The sequence below is a fragment of the Nomascus leucogenys genome, chromosome 22a, assembly GCF_006542625.1.
Source record: "Nomascus leucogenys isolate Asia chromosome 22a, Asia_NLE_v1, whole genome shotgun sequence".
Classification (NCBI taxonomy): domain Eukaryota; kingdom Metazoa; phylum Chordata; class Mammalia; order Primates; family Hylobatidae; genus Nomascus; species Nomascus leucogenys.
Window position 1 is genome coordinate 102,186,857 of NC_044402.1, and position 20,511 is coordinate 102,207,367.

The window sequence follows — 20,511 nt, forward strand, 5'->3', positions numbered from 1 at the left end:
ATCCAGGGAAACTGAACTCTGACTCTCAACAATTCTAAGCTGATCTGGTGGAAAATTTTTTTATTAATTGAGGCCATATTGAGGTGAAAGCTGTATCTCATTGGGATATTTGATAGGCCAAACCTTCACAGCTAAAGCTAGATGAGTTTAAAGACCTTGTAGGTCTTTTCTTTAGTCTGGTTTCACAGTAGGCTCAAATGTAGAAAGCCTACATCAATCAGTTCCTGGGTCACTCTGAGGGGTGAAATCTGTTTAGATCAAGAGACAGACCCAAAGACTAAGAAGATTCTAAACCTATAAGGGGCCAGCGTGGTGGCTCATGCCTGTAATCCCAGCACTTTCGGAGGCCAAGGCAGGCCAATCACTTGAGGTCAGGAGTTCGAGGCCAGCCTGGCCAACATGTTGATCTCCCATCTCTACTAAAAATACAAAAAAAAAAAAGGTAGCCGGTGTTGTGGCACACACCTGTAATCTCAGCTACTCAGGAGGCTGAGGCATGAGAATCACTTGAACCTGGGAGGTGGAGGTTGCAGTGAGCCAAGATTGCGCCACTGCACTCCAGCCCCAGTGACAGAACGAGACTCTGTCTCAAAAACAAACAACAACAACAAAAAAACCTACAAGAGACTTTGGAGTCATTATAATTTCTCTAGAAACTTTCAGGGTAGAAACAAAATGAAATCACACATTTCGATGGGATTTGAAAGGTGAATGTCTCAGGACCAGCTTTAACATACATCTATATCCTAGTGTGGTGCTAACTTCCTAGGATTCCACCTAACTAGTTTTATGTAAGAGTGGACCAGTTAACATTTGAGAAAATCCTGTAACACTGATTCCTCTCAGCATTTGCTAAGGTAACCTAAACACCTGGCATAAAGTCTAGCATGAATCCAGGCTGGGTAACACCCCTGCGTTACAGGTGTGTGCCATTATACAGAAAGCCAGGGCTTTAAAGAGCTCTGTTTAACTCATAGTCAGCATGCATCCAATAAATTTTGACAACCACTGAATGAGTAGCATCTGATAGAGTCTCAACTTTAGACAAAGTTTCATAAAATGAATACAGTTTATTCATCTTGATAAGGCCCTAAAAGGAAACTGAATCCACAGAAAACTCAATTTATCTACAGTCATACTTTCCTCTGTCATTTCCCTGAAGAAAATTAAATTAATTAGACACATGTAAATTTTAAATTACTGGAGTTCCAGATCTTGTGGTGGCATAATCCATACAAACAACTATGATCCTTGGCTTTCCAAATGTCCAAAGAGGTATACATGGGAGCTTACCACTTCAAAACAAGTAGCAAGCTTTAGCAAAACTTTTGCGTAATTATGAAGTCGTCTGATTGGCAAGAAAAACAAAGTATTCAGTATTTCCATCAACTGAGTGTTTTCATCATTCACTTCTGACAAATCTTGCAATAGCTCTTGGTTTTTATTTAGGAAATCACTAGAGGTAGAGGAAAAAAATTTAGTTAATCATTTTGGAATTGGTAATACATATATTAAATAAAAAATTTCACTAGAAAGTACCTCTTTCAGAATGCACATTTTTTAGGTGCTGTGAAAGTAGAAATACAATGAAATAAGCCAGATATAATTAAAAGAATTTCCCTATCTATAAGACATGATTTTTTTAAGTATAAAAAGTAGCAAATGGTAGCAATACAAATGGTTAATCACAGACTTGTGCCTATATTCTAGAAAATGAATCATGCATCCAACAATTTAAGGTGAATAATCAGAGACCAGCTGACACCATTACCTGTTAATTTCAAAGCCAAAAGTCACAGCAATAAATGGCAAGACTAATTGTTCTAGGCAGCTGTGCTAAATAGAATCACTGGAAGAAAAGCAAAGCTCCTTGCTCCAACAGAATCAGTGTGGATATTAAAACACTTCTAATTTCTTCTTTTTTTCTTCAATTGTTGATCACCTAATAAGAGTTTATTATAGGAAAGTAATAAAAAGCTGCAAGAACTAGTATTAGTTAACAAGAAAAAATAAAGATGATTATATGTGAAGATTTCAATGCTGAGATCTTCAAAAGCACTTCAAACTGAAGCCAAAAATTAGCTAATATTCAGTTTTTAATAAATTCATTGTTAAAATTTTATTCCAAATTTTAATGCTGATCAATAACCCATTAAGGCTTAGCTCACCAAACCAAAATACTTAATGGTAAAGCAGTAAGAGTTGGTGAGCTGGGTGCCGTGGTTCACACCTGCGATCCCAGCACTTTGGGCTGCCAAGGTGGGTGGATAGCTTGAGCCCGGGAGTTTGAGACCAGCCTGAGCAACATAACAAAACCCTGTCTCTGCAAAAAATACAAAAATTTGCCAGGCATGGAAGCGCACACCTGTAGTCCCAGCTGCTCAGGTGGCTGAGGCAGGATTATTTGAGCACAGGAAGTTGAGGCTGTAGTGAGCTGGGGTTGTGCCACTGCACACCAGCCCGGGTGACCAGCCTGTCTCAAAAAAAAAAAAGAAAAAGAAAAAGATCTTAGATAGACTGCCCAGATTTTATTTATATTTGGCTGGTGCTAATGTTCCTACTTCTCCATGTTCTACTGCAGAGATCAGCTGAGGACTTATTTAATTTTACACAAGTGTTCTGCTTTGACCTGCTCCTGAGAGACGGAGGTAAGATATAGTGAACACAAACTCCCTTGGACCATAATTCTCAACACCCAGTACCCAGTCTACAGTAGACCAGAAATGTTCCAACTCTTGTGAACTCCATTACTTTCCAGGACTCACTCATGTCCTTACCTATGATCTTCCCTGAAAGAGGCCAAGCTACACTCCTAAGAAATCTGAACCAGAAACCATCTCTGATCAGCTTATCTTTTCTTGGGAGTTTTTAATCTAATAGTGGCAATATCACTCTTTCCTTATGTGGCAAGGTCTGTACTTTTTGCTCAGATTTTTTAAATAAAAAAAATTAAAGGTAGAAACAACCTAAGTGTCCATCAGCAGATGAACTGATTGATAAAATGTGGTAATGTGTACATACAAGAGAATATTATTCAGCCATAAAATGGAATGAAATTTTGACGTATGCTACAACATGAATGAACCCTGAAAATACTATGCTTAAAGAAATAAGCCAGAAGCCAGACACAGAAGGACAAATAAATACATGATTCGACTCATGTAAGGTACCTAGAATAGGCTAACTCAAACAGAGAGGAAGTAGAATAGAGGTTACCACAGCCAGGCAGACAGAGGGAGACAGTATGGGGGGAGTTATTATTTATCATGCACTGAGTTTTTCTCGGAGATAATGAAAAAATAGTGATGGTTATACAATATTGTGAATGTATTTGATGCCCCTTAATTGTACACTTATCAGTGTACAATTAGTGTACAATTAAGATTAAAATGATAAATATGACATTACATATATTTTATCATATTAAGAAAAAAACTTGCATGATAATCAAACCACCAGGCAAGCCTGATGTGAGCAGCTGAGTGATCAATTGGATGAATGATAAGTGCTTGCACATCATCATCCAAGATCCACTAACAGCCATGTGGGCAGCCTAGCTGTGCTCTAGACATTCTCAAACTCTCCTCTGAAAATGAAATCTTTATGGTAATTTTAAATATTGACTTTGTAAATAGAAATTGGAAAAAGATGTCATTGCTGCCTTTAACTATGTAAAACCCAGGCTCTGGGCATGGTGCTGTGCAAAAGGCAAGAGGCTTTCAACTTGTGTCATCTCATTTTCCTGCTCTAACAAGGTCAATTCTTCAGTACTGTGAATCTAACTCGGAAATACTAGAGGAAGGTCAACAGCAGCAGAATAAGGAACCAGGGTCAGTAACTGCTGTAGCCCTTCAGGAAGCCCAGAAGCTTTCCATTTAAACTGTCACAAGTCTCCATCTATTTTTTGCATCTTCCTGTAATTAAACTTGCTTTTCTTCAAGCATTACTATTTGCAAAAATAACTATTGCATTTTCTTTCTGCTCCATTTAATTATTGGTTTGGCTACAGCCCCATTTTCTCCTATTTTCTTTGGCTATGATTCAGCATTTCACCAACATTATAGGTTAACTAAGCTATTTTAGTCATTATAATAAAGATATTTAAAATAATAAATATAAAATCAGTAATAACAAATGTAAACTTCAAAACCAGAAGTTCTCAAATGTAAACAACAACAACAACAAACAGTAAGTCCATCCATTTGCTGCTTATAAGAAATATACCAAAACAATGCAGACGGGCTGAAAGTAAAAGAATGGAAAATGGTGGTGTATTAAGATCAAGAATTTTAAAGTTACTACATAAAGTTAAAGACATATTCTTGAAACTGTCATTTTAAAAAAATAAAGGCCAAACCCCTATATTTTGGAAATCAACAAGCGTGTGAGTCCAATAATCCATAATGGATTAGAAAAATACTTTCAAAAATATTTAGAACTGAATGACTATAAAAACAAAACGTATTAAGACTTGTAAGATTCAGCTAAAGCAACAATTAGAGGGAAATTTATAGTCTTCAATGGCTACATTAGAAAAATTTTAAATTTGAAAAATTAATGAACCAAGTGCTAAACTCGAAGTTGTAAGAAGTTAACAGGTGAACAAAAAGAAAGTAGAAGGAAATAAGAAGCAGAAATTAATGAAATTTTTTAAAAGCAAAAGAAATGATTCCCTAATTTTTGAAAAAATTAATTTAAAAAGCAGTAAATTGCTGACAAGACTGATCAAGATAAAAAAGATAAAAGGCCCAAATGAATAATTGTAAGAATGAGAAACAGGGGGTACAACTACAGTTATTCTGGTGTAATCATCTTAAGACTATGCTAGGAACATTATGCCAATAAACTTTAAAACAAGGGTGCAATGAGCAATTTTCCAGAGAAATATAAATAACAAAAGCCATAAGAAGAAATAAAGACCTGAACATACCTATTCATTAAATCAGTAAAAACTCCCTACAGCAAATGCCCCCATGAAGCCTAGATTATTTTTACAGATGAATTCTACTAAATCTTCAAAGTACAAATAATTCCTACTTCATATAAACTATGAACTTCCAGGAAACAGAAAAGGAGAAAAAGCTCCTCCATATCTGTGAGTTCCAAATCTGCAGATTCAACAACCTCAGACCAAAAATATTTCATAAAAAAATTATGTTTCTACCACTTTTTTGTCATTAATCCCTAAACGATACCATATAACAACTATTTATATAGCATTTATATTTTATTAGATGTTATAAGTAATCTAGAGATGATTTAACATATATGAAAGGATGTGCACAGGTTATAGGCAAGTACTAAGCCATTTTATATCAGGGACTTGAACATCCTTGAATTTTGGTTTCCTTTGGGAGGTCCTGGACTCAATCCCTCACGGGTATCGAGACAACTGTATAAGTAAATTTAATTCAGCAATGTATTAAAACATTAATACATTAAGATTACTGAATTTTGGAATTTGGAAACTCAGATATTTAACATTATAAAAATCAATTCCTCTACAACTTTTAGAAATAGGGCCTTTTTAACTCTATAAATTATATCTACCAAAAACCTAAAGTAATCATTTTTAATGGTGAAATATTAAAAGCATTCTCATTAAAACTAGAAATGAGATGAGAATGTTAGCATTCCTTCCATTAGGATAAAAGATCAAAAGCAAACATGGGGCTGGGCATGGTGGCTCATGCCTGTAATCCCGGCACTTTTGGAGGCTGAGGTGGGTGAATCACTTGAGGTCAGGAGTTTGAGACCAGCTTGGCCAACATGGTGAAACCCCCATCTCTACTAAAAATACAAAAATTAGTTCGGTGTGGTGGTGCACATCTGTAGTCCCAGCTACTTGGGAGGCTGAGGCAGGAGAATTGCTTGGACCCAGGAGGCAGATGCTGCAGTGAGCCAAGATTGCGCCACTGCACTCCAGCCTGGGCGACAGAGCGAGACCCTGTTTCAAAAACAAACGAACAAAAAAAGAAAACATGGCAAAACATTAACATCTGCTAAATCTGGGTGGTGAGTACATATTTAAAGTATTTTCTATCAAAATACAGAATTTTTGGCCTGGCACAGTGGTGCATGCCTGTAATTCCAGCACAATGGGAGGCTGAGACAGGAGAACCCTTGAGCCCAGGAGTTCCTAACCAGCCTGGGTAACACAGTGAGACCCTATCTCTTCTATTTTAAAAATAAAAAAAAAGTTAAATACAGAATTTTTAAAACCTTCGCTTTGTTGCTGGGTCAACACTTGTTGAGAAACTATCTGGTCAGGATTATTGCCTTGTGTAAGGAGCCTTTAAATTATTTACCCAGAAGCTAAATATAAATACTTTGTATCTGCGCAAACACTTTTTTCTGTGTATCATCACATACATTACCTGTTCCTCTCCAATGGGAGAGAACATTCCCATTTTTCAGATGAAAGACACTAGGCCTACTGAGGTAAAGAGAGTTGTCCAAAGTCTCAGGGATAGCACAGAAGGACCCAGAACCTGAGCCTATTCATTCAGTACTTTTTCAATAGCATACTACTTATAATGATAACCAGGGGCTAATAGTACCTGTCCTTTATAAGACTTACTGAAAGTTTATATTTTGATCTGTTTGGTAAAATGATGAAGTCAAAGCTTTCCCTGAGCACTTGAAAACACAGAGCACTATAAAACATGATCTTTGGCAGACAGAATGATAACTGGAAGGTGTGGGTTTGCTTACATGGCAGGCTTAGCAAGAAGCTGGAATCCTCCCATAACCAGGAAATTTGTAATAGATGTGCAATACCTTGAGCAAAAAAGAAAACACATCTACATTAGTTGAAATGTAAATTAGTTCTTCAGTTTCCAAACACATACCTGGAATAGATAATTCTTGATTATTTCACCAATGAATTTCAGAAGTTTTGTGATGTCAACATTTGTGAAGGGCAGGTTGTGTAATAATTACAATAATGGAGGTAAAGGAGGGGTAGGGGAATTCCAGCTTAGTAAAGATGGTACTATAAGGCTGGTCACATTGGCTCACACCTGTAATCCCAGCACTTGGGGAGGTTAAGGTGGGCGGATTGCTTGAGCCTAGGAGTTTGAGATCAGCCTGGGCAGCATGGGGAAACCCGACTCTACAAAAAATAGAAAAATTAGTCAGGCATGGTGGCACATGCTTGTAGTCTCGACTACTTGGGAGGCTGAGGTGGGAGGATCCCTTGAGCCTAGGAGGTTGAGGCTGCAGTGAGCTGTGATTCCAACATTGAACAGCCTGAGCGACAGGATAAGACTGTCTCCAAAAAAAAAAGATGGTAATATAAAAGGAAATTTTAAAAACACCTAAAGCTAAGCAGAAAATGCAGTAATTTACTTGGTATCTACCAAACAATATCTATTATGTGGTAACTTAATTAACATACTTGAGAAAACATAATTAAAATAGTTGAATTTTTGATGAAAATTTTCTCTAATCTTCACTTCAGGTTTCCCAATTAAGAAATGAGTGAAGGCCGGGGGCGGTGGCTCACTCCTGTAATCTCAGCCCTTTGGGAGGCTAAGGCAGGTGAATCACCTGAGGTCAGGAGTTTGAGGCCAGCCTGGCCAACATGGTGAAAGCCCATCTCTACTAAAACTACAAAAATTAGCTGGGTGCGGTGGCGGGCACCTGTAATCCCAGCTACTTGGGAGGCCGAGGCAGGAGAATCGCTTGAACCTGGGAGGCGGAGGTTGTGGTGAGCCAAGACCGTGCCATTGCACTCCACCCTGGGCAACAAGAGCAAAACTCCAGCTCAAAAAAAAAAGAAAAGAAAAAAGAAATGACAGTGAAGGTAAGAAAATATGTTAAAAGTGCTGAGTCAGTGTTAGAAAATGTTGATTAAATATTGATATGCTGCTAAAGAACAAGTCTAGTTATACTGCTTTGAGCTCTGTACATTTCTTATACACACCTGGGCTGGCAAATGGAATCAACTGACTTTGAGGAAGAAGAAGGTAAACTCCTACTAAAATTAGCCCACAGTACTGTACAATTAAATATGGTTATAATGGTTAATTTTATGTGATGTGTATTTTATCACAATTCAAAATAATTTTGGCCAGGCACAGTGGCTCACACTTGCAATCCTAGCACTTTGGGAGGCTGAGGCAGTAGGATAACTTACACCCAGGAGTTTGAGACCAGCCTGGGCAACATAGTGAGACCCCCATCTCTACAAAAAAAAAAAAAAAAAAATTAGCTGGATGTGCTGACATGCACCTGTAGGCCTAGCTTCTTGGGAGGCTGAGGTGGGAGGATCACTTGAGCCTGGGAGATCAAGGCTGCAGTGAGCTGTAATGGTGCCACAGCACTCCAGGCTTTAATAACTTTAAAATTATTATAAAAATAATTTTAAAGATTCACACATAAGCCCAAATATTTTACTTGCCCTATCTACAGGAATAAACTGTTATGTTAAAAAAAGCCCAAAGTATCAAAACAAAAGCATTTTTAAGCATAAGGCCTAAAGTACCAGAGAAGAAAAAGAAGTGAAATAGAGGTATTATGAGATGAATTCAAGTCAAAAAAGGAAAATTATACCAGTAAAAGCTGGAATCACAGCAACAACAAAATCTAGTTTTAAAAAAGAAATTAGTATCAAGTTCTATTATTTTTATTTTTCATTTCTGAAAGATGATGAGTTAAAAGACTCAAACCAGGGTATTTCCTCTTAGATAACAGCTTCAAATATTTTCAATTTTGCTTAGAATTAAAATAGCATCCAACTATCTGTACATACTACATAGGTTGGAAAGGAAATACACTAAGATGATAAACAGTGGTTAGTTCTGGTGGTAGGACTATGGGTGATTTTTGATTATTTGTGCAGTTTTCAGTAAGAAACACATGTTATTTATGTTATAAATAATCAAAACAAAACACCAACAAAACATGAACTCCCTGAGGGCTGGTGCTTTTCGCAGGCCCCATGCTGTGCTGCTGTGGGCTTGGAGCTCCCCACAAATGCCTGGCACTGAGTAGGCACTGAGTGTTTGCTGGATGGTTGAGGTGTGAACGAATAGAGAACAAAACCTATACATACTTCAGATCAAAGCATAACCTAACACATATTAAAATAACACTTAAATTATGCCTCACATCATCATATCAAAATACAAGTTAAGAAAAAGTGAGAAACATTTTAAGTTACATTTTCAAGTACACTTGGGATATTTTGCTTGAAAAATATGCAAACAACCTTGAATATTCTAGGTTTTATTAAGGAAAAACATCTTCATGTTAAAAATAGTTGGGTCTTTTAAAACTTCCATTTATACAAAAGTAAAAAGCAGACATCAGAACAGCTCCATATTTACAATCAGCAGTTGGTCTTAAAATAATTTGTTTAGTTACTAATTTCTTCAAGTTTTAGTACAATTTAGTTAAGTAAACAAAATTGTTTTCTAAAGAACCAGACTTATTATAGTAGATTTTATGTAAATTATGCTATCACTCTGCTAGAATATAGAAGAAAACATGAAAATTCATTATTTTTAAACTTTTTTTTCACTTAGGGAAGACAATTTTAGCAATCCAGAACTATAGTTGGCTTAAGATTAAAATACTGCTTTGCAATTTCTATTACCTTATATCACTCTCCCTAATCTAGTCTCTTCTGATTAAGGAGCTGTTCTCCTTGGCAGAATAACCCTGCAGAGATTGAACATGACACGGGACTGGATACTTGCTCTGTATAACTATCCAAGAAGAGACTTGAATGCTTCAGGATGACCAGACTCCTGGCTTCCTTTACCCCGTGAAGGAAGCTGCTCAATGAGGCTCCATGCTGACCAATGAGGTAACACAGCTTGCTGAATCGGCTAGCCACCTCCTGCAACAGCTGGACTGTAGTTGTAGTGCCCAAATTTTCTATAACAAAATAATGATGATGATGACAACACAAACTGAAAACCGATCACTTTATTATGATCATATGATTAGGATTATGAATTCCTCTACGACTACTTAAACTTTTGCCATGTGCTCTCAACTAAGGAACCCACATGATTACAGTATTAAAGCAACCTCAAAGATCACAGCATCCAGTCCTTTGAGGAACTTGTTAAAAACACATTCACAGGAACCTTATAGACTCCAGGATGGCTTTTTCTGTTAAAAAAGACTCTCCAGGTGATTTTAAAGACGAGCCAAATTTGAGGACCACTGAGCTAATGCAACTCTCTGGTCATTTTGAAGATAAGTAATCTGAAGCCAAGAGAAGGGAAGTCAATTATGTAATTTAAGCCACTGATTAGTGACAGTCAGGAATTAAACTCACTTGGGGAGTTATACCTTTGTTAACATTTTCAGCTTTTTTGTTCTGACTTCTGCTCTACTTGCCTCTTTGAAAAGCCCAACCCTTCAGTGCAGAGAAGGCAATCCAAACATTGGACCGCCGAGGATGCTCTGAATTTCAGAGAGGGCACCAGGATATTATTTGCTTTTTGCCTGTCTAAAGTTCCTCATTTCTAGGACTTCTTTCCAAGCAATTAGGGAAGTAGACTGGGAAGACCAACAAAGAAATCAGCAACCAGGACAGGAAAGAGGCAGATTTAACCTTCCTTTCACAGCAATCCAGGAAGGTTCCAGCTTAGATTGCTTCCTTTCCCTTGGCAAAGTCCTGGAATGTTCAGCCTAACTAGAGGAGGGGAATTTATAGAACAGAGACTCCACAACACTTAAAAGGCAGAAGGTAATAAAAACAAAAACACAAATGCAGACAGTCCTCAGCTTACAAAAGGATTATATTCACAAAGACTGTAAATTAGTTGTTTGAAAAGATGTTTTTCCACTAGAAACAACGGGCAGGCCGGGCACGGTGGCTCATGCCTGTAATCCCAGCACTTTGGGAGGCCGAGGCAGGCAGATCACTTAAGGCCAGGAGTTCAAGACCAGCCTGGGAAACATGGCAAAACCCCGTCTCTACTAAAAATACAAAAATTAGCAGGCGTGGTGATGCACACCTGTAGTCCCAGCTACTCAGGTGGCTGAGGCACGAGAATTGCCTGAACCCAGGAGGTGAAGGTTGCAGTGAGCCGAGACTGCGCCACTACACTCCAGCCTGGGGTGACAGAGCAAGACTCTGTCTCAAAAAAAAAGAAAAGAAAAGAAACAACAGGCTGACCTGCAGAAGACAACGTCCTCAACATGGCAAAAGTGACGTACTAGAGAATTAGCCTGAATTCTGGGTCAACACAGGGGGGCAAAGAGTGCAGGAGAGAGAAAGAGAAAGAAAACTTCCTCTCTGTTTTCTGACTGTAGGGCCAAACCCAGAAAAAAAATTTTAAATAGGAAAAGTTTATCTGCAACAGTTCCCTCAACTTCCATCCTGTATTCCTTTCTATTCTCCCAGAGACCCCCAGGTACCCAGTATATCTGGACAGTGGCATCCCATCTAGTACTACTGTAACCCATTCCCTCTGTATTACCCCCTCACTTCCAACCTCTTTGTAGCTTGGCATAGCTAAAAAAAAGAATCACATTTAATGAACTCATGCTGAGGGATAAGATCTTTTTTTGTCCCCGAGATGGAGTCTTGCTCTGTCACCCAGGCTGGACTGCAATGGTACAATCTCAGCTCACCGCAACCTCCGACTCCTGGGTTCAAGCAATTCGCCTGCCTCAGCCTCCCAAGTAGCTGGAATTAAAGGCGCCCACCTGGCTAATTTTTGTATTTTTAGTAGAGATGGGGTTTCACCATGTTGGCCAGGCTGGTCTCAAACTCCTGACCTCATGATCTGCCCTCCTCGGCCTCCCAGAGTGCTGGGATTACAGGCGTGAGCCACCAAGCCCAGACAGATAAGATCTTTAACACTCTCATAGTTATGCACAATTTTAAGAGACTACTTGTAAATCCAAATAAATCTCTACTTGATATAATTCTAAGAACTACAATGAGGAAAATAAAAAATTCAGACAGTATACTGGAAGATCTCTTAGGACCAGCAGGGGGAGAAGTGTTGTTTGGAAGTCTAACTTTATGTAGGGTCAACTTTCCCAAAGTTGTTTTTGTTCCTCTGCCATGAATATCCTAAAAGTTCCATTTTCTACTTCTGCAAGCCGCAGGAGCTCCGAGAGTGGCAGGACAGGGCAGGGGCAGTGAGGCTATTGACAAATTGGAAACAGTTTGTAAATTGTTGACTACCTGTGTACACACACACACACACACACAAAGACAGTGGATAGAAAGAAGTAAACCGTAAACTAACAGGTTTTCATTATTTGTGATATACGAAGAAGAGATAAAGACCTGATGGTTTAATGGTGGGAGAGAGGGGGTTGCAACTTACCTAAACTGAGAAGAGGCCTGAGAATCTGAGATTTGATATCACTTAGTTTTGAATAGAATCGTCTTTCTGTAGTAGCTAACTCGTGGAGACTGGCAATATACCCCATAATGTTTTTATCCACCAAGGCTAGATAGCTATCTTTTCCTGCTGTCACTCTGCTTATATATCCAAGCTGAAACAGAAGAAAATAAAAGGATTAAATATAACATATAATTATGTTAGTAATTTGGTATACTGAAGCTGGCTTATATCAGCTGACAAGAGCTAACTGTTAAATATTCAGAAAATTTGCAAGCAAGTAATTAAACCATTGGCAGCTTGAAAATTGGCCATAGTGAAAATCTGCAAGCACTACAGACTAGAGTTTTTTTTGGGGGGGTCGTGGGGGTTGCTTCTTTTTTTTAGAGCTGGTTCATCAGTACATCATTGTTATATATGCATATCCGGATCTATAGATAACTATATACACCTACTTTCAATTATCTCCAAGACACCTTTCATTTCACATTACAAGTGTTTGGAAACAGACCCCCTGGATATATAAAGATTCAAATGATAGGATACATGTCTCAGGACCCCCTTCTGAGTAAAATAAGATTAATGAGACCAGGGAGGATCTCTATGCTATATATTAAAATATCTAGGATCTAAGAATTAACCTGCCTTTTGTACAATGAAAAGAGATTTTCTTAAAAAGGGACTTTTTGTCATTTACCCAAGATACCACTGTATAAAAAACATTCCATGTCTTTATTCACATATCCCATTAAATCAGGCAGGCAAGCTACAGACCCAATGAACTATTAACATCCCATGGTAACCAAAGACACACATGAGAGCTTCATTCCTTTCATCAGCCTATTTGATCGCCTATCTAGACTGTGAAATCATTCATGGGGAATGTAAAGCCAGGACCAGCAACTACAGACACATCTTGGCCAATGTTGCCTTTAATCTTTAAATATTTTTTTGTTTTGGTAGAGACGGGGTCTTGCTATGTTGCCCAGGCTGGTCTTGAACTGGCCTCAAGTGATCTTCCAGTCTCAGCCTCCCAAAGTTCTGGGATTATAGGGATGAATCATTGTACTTGGCCCCAATGTTACCTTTAACAAGAAAGATCTTGTCCCCACACATTCATAACTTACTAGCCAGAAAAACAAAGACTAAAAAAAAAAAAAAAAAAAAAAGCCCATATGCTATTTTACTCAATAAAAATAAGAAATCCTAGAATATACTAGTTTTTGGGGTTAATGTCCCTGCAGTATGTCACTTTGAGAATGTGAGTTACTTTATGGGGAAAAGAAAGCCAGAAATAAGCCAATGGTTTCAGTTTACAAAAAAGAAGGGAAAACAGAGTGGGAAAGCAGATCAAATAAAAGGGGATAAACAGTAGGTAAACAGTACGAAATAAAATTAAGGCCAAGCAAGGTGGCTCAGGCCTGTAATCCCAGCATTTCAGGAGGCTGAGGCGGGCAGATCACTTGAGGTCAGGAGTTCAAGACCAGCCTGGCCAACATGGTGAAACCCCGTCTCTACTAAAAATACAAAAATTAGTTGGGCATGGCGGTGGGCACCTGTAATCTCAGCTACCTGGGAGACTGAGGCAGGAGAATTGCTTGAACCCAGGAGGCGGAGGTTGCAATGGGCCAAGACTGCGTCACTGCACTCCAGCCTGGGCAACAGAACAAGACTCAGGCTCAAAAAATAAATAAATTAAATCAAATTAAAAGTGGAGAAGTGAAGCAGGGAAAAACAGAACACTGTTGGTTGTCTGTTGGGTCTCTCATGGTCTGCCATGAGCCTATCTCAGGCTCTTGCATTGTTACTTCCCACTTAATAGTCAGAAATTCATCTACTCTGTTTCTGTTCTAATTCACCTCGAGGGCTCTACGGCTGCAGTCAGGAAACTTCATAGTAAAATGTACTTTCCAATATTCCTACATGAGGGTGTTAATTCAACAAACATTTATAATGTACTATGCTCATCAAATATCAGAATATTTACAAAGTATGTACTATGCTACAGCAGTGAATGAGATAGCCTAAAATCCCTAACCTTCTGAATCTTACATTATAGTAAGGAGGACAGACAATAGACAAAATAAGTAAATTATACAGTATATTCGATGGTGATAGGCCCTATGGAGAGAAAAGATAAGGAGTGAAGAGGGCTTGAAAGAGTTTGCAATTTTAAATAAGGTAGTTAGAGATGCTTACTAATAATTAGCCATACAAACAAATAAAAACAAAAACAAAAGACTTCTCATGTGTTACTGAATGTGGGCCTTAGGATCCAATTCCTGTTCACCTTACTACAGGAGAGAAGTACTGGAGTCTTAGAACCACTGTGATTCTCTGGAAGGTTGTCACCTTCTGTAGGGTCCTGTCGGCCACTGTAATATAACCCAGGTTGGAAGTCTTCTGTATCCACTAAAAACAGGGAATAATCCTGGCCTGCAGCTACACTCCAGACTCCATTTTCACTGCTTATCTGCAACGACAGAAAGATAGTGTCTGTCCAAGATAAAGGTAATCAGAGAGAACTTCGGATCCACAGGAACTGAAACGTTAGGTTGCTTAAATAAGCGTGGTGCAAAGTCAGTCATATCTGAGAGCAAACTTACCCAGCAATTTGCCCAATCAAATGCAGAGCAGGTGCAGGAGTAAGATGGAATCCCTTGTTCGGCTTTTAAATTTAGAACTGTTTTTATAAAAATCTGAAAAATTGGAATTTAAAAAGGAAAAACCACACATCTAATTTTTTATTGTCACTTTTGGAAGTCTGCACAGACTGTATTATAATGAAGAGACCCAGAAACTTCCAGAGCCCTACTCTAGAAGTGACAATTAGGACATAACTCTGTCCCTCCACATTTGGCTGTGTGCACAAAAATCGAGGTAAAAGAAAACAATCTAATAAGGTTAAATTCTATTCTGGCCAACTAAACTCTTGGGTGCTAAAATTGAGTTTTCCCACTTGGAACTCTACCAGTCCTATATGACTTTACTGTGCCTACTCCCAGGATGTTAAAACAGGCAGAGCCCCTGAGAAGCCCATCTACAGGGATCCCTTAGACCAGTGGTTCTCAGTGGTCTTTGCAGCAGCAGCAGCAGCCATCACCTGGGAACGTTAGAAACACAAATTCCCAGGTCCCGGAGCTACTGGGGGAAGGGGAATGGGGAATAGAGTCCAGCACTCTGTCGTTTTTTTTTTGTTTTTTTTTTTTTTTTTTTTTTTTTTTTTTTTTGAGACAGAGTCTTACTCTTTCGCCCAGGCTGGAGTGCAGTGGCGCGATCTCGGCTCACTGCAAGCTCTGCCTCCTGGGTTCACGCCATTCTCCTGCCTCAGCCTCCTGAGTAGCTGGGACTACAGGTGCCCGCTACCATGCCCAGCTAATTTTTGTATTTTTTGTAGAGACGGGGTTTCACCATGTTAGCCAGGATGGTCTCGGTCTCCTGACCTCATGATTCGCCTGCCTCAGCCTCCCAAAGTGCTGGGATTACAGGCGTGAGCCACGGCGCCCAGCCCAGCACTCTGTTTTAACAAGCACTCCACAGGTGATTCTGATGTATGCAAAAGTTTGAGAACCATTGCCTTTAAATCAATAATTTTCAAATCTCGGGATTCCACACAGTGATTCAGTAGCCACCATGCAAAGGGAGGTGCCAGGGCTCTAGGCGCCCACTCCATCCTTAACCAAAGTAGTTCCTCATTTGTGGGTTTTATGTACGGGATTCCTCAGAAGATTTCATTTGGAGAAAGTGTGTTACTGCAAAAACTACTACCTCTAACCTCTAGACCCAGCTTCAGCTCCTAGACTGATAGGCAACACACACACACACACACACACACACACACACACACACACACACAAATACACTCTCTAATCTGTTAGATCCTTTGTGTTTAGATAGTTTCAGCACTGACGCCTGGAGTGATGAACAAATAACCCCTAATCTATTAGATCCTTAGTATCTAGTCAGGCTCCAAATCATAGGTGATTTTGTGTGTGTGTCTACTACTAATTTTATAGCAGTCTTCTTCTGGCATGACATTATGTTCTCAAATTCAGGCTATCCAAATAACGGACTTCCCATTCATTTTGCAAAGGATGCATTACAATTTTTGCAAAAGGAAAGAGTCTTCTTCCTAGTCTCAAAACTAATTCAAATCTCACTCTGCCTTCACTTTTAATTCTCACAGATTAATCAGGATGACTTCAAAAATGTTTTTCTCAGCCTTCCTCAAATAAAAAAACCAAGCTCCTAATGATGTCGAAGAGTTATGAAACTAAAATCTTGTAACAAACTATTCTCTTGTTTGACTCTAAAATGTTAAAAAGGAGTTTGATTTTCAGGTCTCCATGCTACATTACAAAGCTTTCCTTAGTATGAATAAGTCCACACTTCAAATAAACAAAAAACAAGGAACAATGATTTGCAATATCTTTGTTTGTGATAATGTATCAGAAACTGAATAGCTTACTACTACGATGTTTTATACTGAAAACATTTCAGATTGGAGGCAGAAGTAATAATTGTTCCCTAATGTTTTATTAAGCCTTTTCTTCCCAGTAAAATTAAGTTCACCAAAAGGAAAGGCAGCATGTAAAACTCTCCAATAGTGACAGATGCATAGTGCACATTGCATATATGAATTATTGGAATATTTATTAACTGTCACTTACATTCAAATCATATTCCTAAAATTGACATAATTGCCCTTCTTTAATCTCCATTACTCCAGAGGGAGCATGTCTTGGGACAGGGGAGATATCAGAATCCAACTACATATCTATGACCTCCATATTCCATTCTGTCACATGGAGGGCATCTCTACCAAAAAACCCTAAAACTCTTGTTCAAGGAACCAGTACAATTGATGAGAATTTGGTATTTCCTCAGGGTGATGAGGCGGAAAACAAGGTGGAGAAACACTGCTACAGAACTGCATCAAAGAGACTAGAAGCTACCAGTCTCTCAATAGCATTACATAAACTAAAACCAGGCCATCTAACAGTTTAAAAAAAAAAAACAAAAAAATCACCTCTACTTTTAGCTTTACTACAGAAAGTGAAAAGGCTTACAAAAAAAAAAAAAAAGTTGGGCCGGGCGCGGTGGCTCAAGCCTGTAATCCTAGCACTTTGGGAGGCCGAGGCAGGCGGATCACGAGGTCAGGAGATCGAGACCACGGTGAAACCCCGTCTCTACTAAAAATACAAAAAATTAGCCGGGCGTGGCGGCGGGCGCCTGTAGTCCCAGCTACTCGGGAGGCTGAGGCAGGAGAACGGCGTGAACCCGGGAGGCGGAGCTTGCAGTGAGCCGAGACCACGCCACTGCACTCCAGCCTGGGCGACAGAGCAAGACTCCGTCTCAAAAAAAAAAAAAAGTTTTACTACTCTGCATGTTATTTTAAAACGCACACACAAAATTACACCACCAAATAATGTTACGTAAAAGTCAAACAATGGAGAACTCAAAGAGTAGACATTATCTGGTAACGCTGAGAAAACAGCAGAGTCCTAGAAACATGTTTTAAAAGAAAGCACTTTTTCATTTTTTTTACTTAAAAAACAAAGGAACTATGAATATTTAATGAACGGTTGAAGCTAAGAAATACAAACACATAAAAAACAGGTATTTAGCTTGAAAACACGTGGCTTCCTGTTTTTAAAAATTTTCTTATGAAAACCAAAACAAATTTAGGCTGTATGTATGAAATTCCCCTGATATTTTAAAATAAGAAATGGAGAAGTATCAGGTGTTACAGCTAAGAATTGTGGAATAAGTTGCTATCAAGTTCACAAAAGTACCTTTGCAAGACGAGGAACTGTTGTTGGAAAATCGGAATGCCCAAGTTGACCAAAGGTATTGCTGCCCCATGAATAAACCTATCAAAAAAAAACACAGAAAAGTAGCTAAGAGTTGTGAATCTGATTTTGCACATCAACTCTGAACCTTTATAAAAATTAACATATATATACAAATACCAACAATTATACATTAAGTACTTCTATTAGTCTTTCACTCTTTAACAGATATTAAGGAAATTCATTTTTAAACAAGACCAGGGATAATAGGCAAATAGTCTTGGTACATAAGAAGACGCAGAGCCAAAAAATTAGCCAGGCATGGTGGTACACGCCTGTAATCCCAGCTACTTGGGAGTCTGAGGCAGGAGAATCGCTTGAACCCAGCAGGCAGAGGTTGCAGTGAGCCAAGATCGTGCCATTGCATTCCAGCCTAGGCAACACGAGCAAAACTCAGTATCAAAAACAAAAAAAAGAAGACAACGACACAGAGTTGAGGAATCAACAATAACAATAAGAATAACTAACACTTTTCAGGTGCTTACTAATCGCCAGACATTGTTCTTAACACCTTCTGTATATTAATTGATGATTCATTCTCACAACAATCCTAACAAAAATAAATAAATAAGGAAACCCAGAGAGGTTAATTAATTTACCCATGGTCACAAATTCATATGTAAGAGGCAGGATTTAATCCCAGGAATTATCGTATACCACCTCTTTTAGAGAAAGCAATAAAAACATTAAGTGATATACAGGAAAAGTAATCATAATTTCCTACTCTGTAGAATAAAAGTACTATGGAATGAACAGAAAACCTTTCATACATGAAGAGTTACTGTAAGAGAAACACAAGTACCTACACGCCACTACAGACAAAAGAAACTAGATTACAATGACTAGATTTAGTTAAAATGTTTATTTATTCTGATTATGAAAGTAATTCATGGTCATTGTACAAGACTGTGACAGTACAAAAATAAAAGTAGAAATAAAGTGAAATCATTGATCAACCACTTGGTGGCACCTACTATTTTGTACATCAATAAGTATAGATCTGTAACATCATTTTTAATAACTATCTAGAACTCTCTGTGCATACACTTTAACAAACTACCTACTGAATTAAGTTCTTTCCAATTCCTTTTTTTTTTTTTTTTTTTTTGAAGCAGAGTCTCACTCTTGTTACCCAGGCTGGAGCACAATGGTGCGATCTTGGCTCACTGCAACCTCCACCTCCCAGATTCAAGCAATTCTCCTGCTCAGCCTTCCAAGTAGCTAGGATTACAGGTGCCTGCCATTACGCCCGACTAACTTTTGTATTTTTAGTAGAGACGGGGTTTCACCATGTTGGCCAGGCTGGTCTTGAACTCCTGAACTCAGGTGATCTGCCCACCTCGACCTCCTAAAGTGCTGGGATTACAGGCATGAGCCACCACACTCAGCCTCCAATTCTTTAATATTAAAAAGGATAGGAAAATTCCTTGAATACATATATTCATGTATCTATTTGCTTAGGATAAATTCCTAGGCAAAGACGATGCCGTTCTGATTTTTGATACATACTGACAAACTGTCTTCCAGCAAGGTCCAATTTACATTCCTGCCTGCACTGCATGCATATTTTCTCCCACATCCTAATCAATGCTCAGCATTGAATGCAATCCTTAGGTTTGCATATGTTAATCTCATAGGTGAGAAAAACACTGTACTGTTGTTTTTTAATTTAAATGTATTTGCTAAATGATCATCTTTTCATTTATTGCTGGCCATTTCTACTTCTTTTATGACGAAAATATAAATATCTTTTTGACAATTTTTATCCTTTGACAATTGTTCCTTTATATATAAGTGCAGCAACACATTATCACATATGTTGCAGATATTTTTACCCAGTTTGTTATGTATTTTCATTTTGTTTACAGTGTTTTATTTGCTGTTCGGGACTGTTGAATTATCATGTTGACAAACATATCTTACTTTCTAATTTCCAGTTTTGATATTATGTCTTTTTCTATGCCTAAAAGACTCGTCTTAATTTGTTCATACACACGCACGCACACATACACATGGTTCTAGTTTTTAATGACATCATTAATACCCCCAGAATTAGAATATGTATAGCCATCCTAGTTTTCTCCTACAAATACGAAGCCAGTAAACATTTACTACATTTACCGGATACTCAAGTCTTGTTTTCCCAACTGAATGGAAACACCCACTTTTATATGTTAAATTCTCATATACACTTGAGATTATTTCTAGCCTATAGGCATATTTCTGTTGCATTGATCTGTTTAATTTTATAATATATAAGGATAAATCTCTCTTTTTACCTGGCTCATCTATGTTTATTCTTCTAAAGTAATTTTGGGATTATTTTATCAAATTGT

The 20,511-nt window shown here is 38.3% G+C and overlaps 1 protein-coding gene across 5 annotated transcripts in view; it reads right to left on the minus strand.

Moving 5' to 3' along the window:
* Window positions 1-20,511, minus strand: part of ALS2 (alsin Rho guanine nucleotide exchange factor ALS2) — an 81,515-nt gene that overhangs the window by 31,529 nt on the left and 29,475 nt on the right. For all 5 annotated transcript variants that reach the window (XM_030802559.1, XM_030802554.1, XM_030802556.1 and 2 more), the window contains exons 8-13: window positions 18,119-18,196; window positions 14,614-14,796; window positions 12,306-12,477; window positions 9,705-9,885; window positions 6,715-6,780; window positions 1,294-1,456 (exon numbers count right to left, since the gene is read on the minus strand). In XM_030802559.1, coding sequence (XP_030658419.1) covers window positions 1,294-1,456; window positions 6,715-6,780; window positions 9,705-9,885; window positions 12,306-12,477; window positions 14,614-14,796; window positions 18,119-18,196 — 843 coding nt within the window. The remainder of the gene's footprint in view (window positions 1-1,293; window positions 1,457-6,714; window positions 6,781-9,704; window positions 9,886-12,305; window positions 12,478-14,613; window positions 14,797-18,118; window positions 18,197-20,511) is intronic.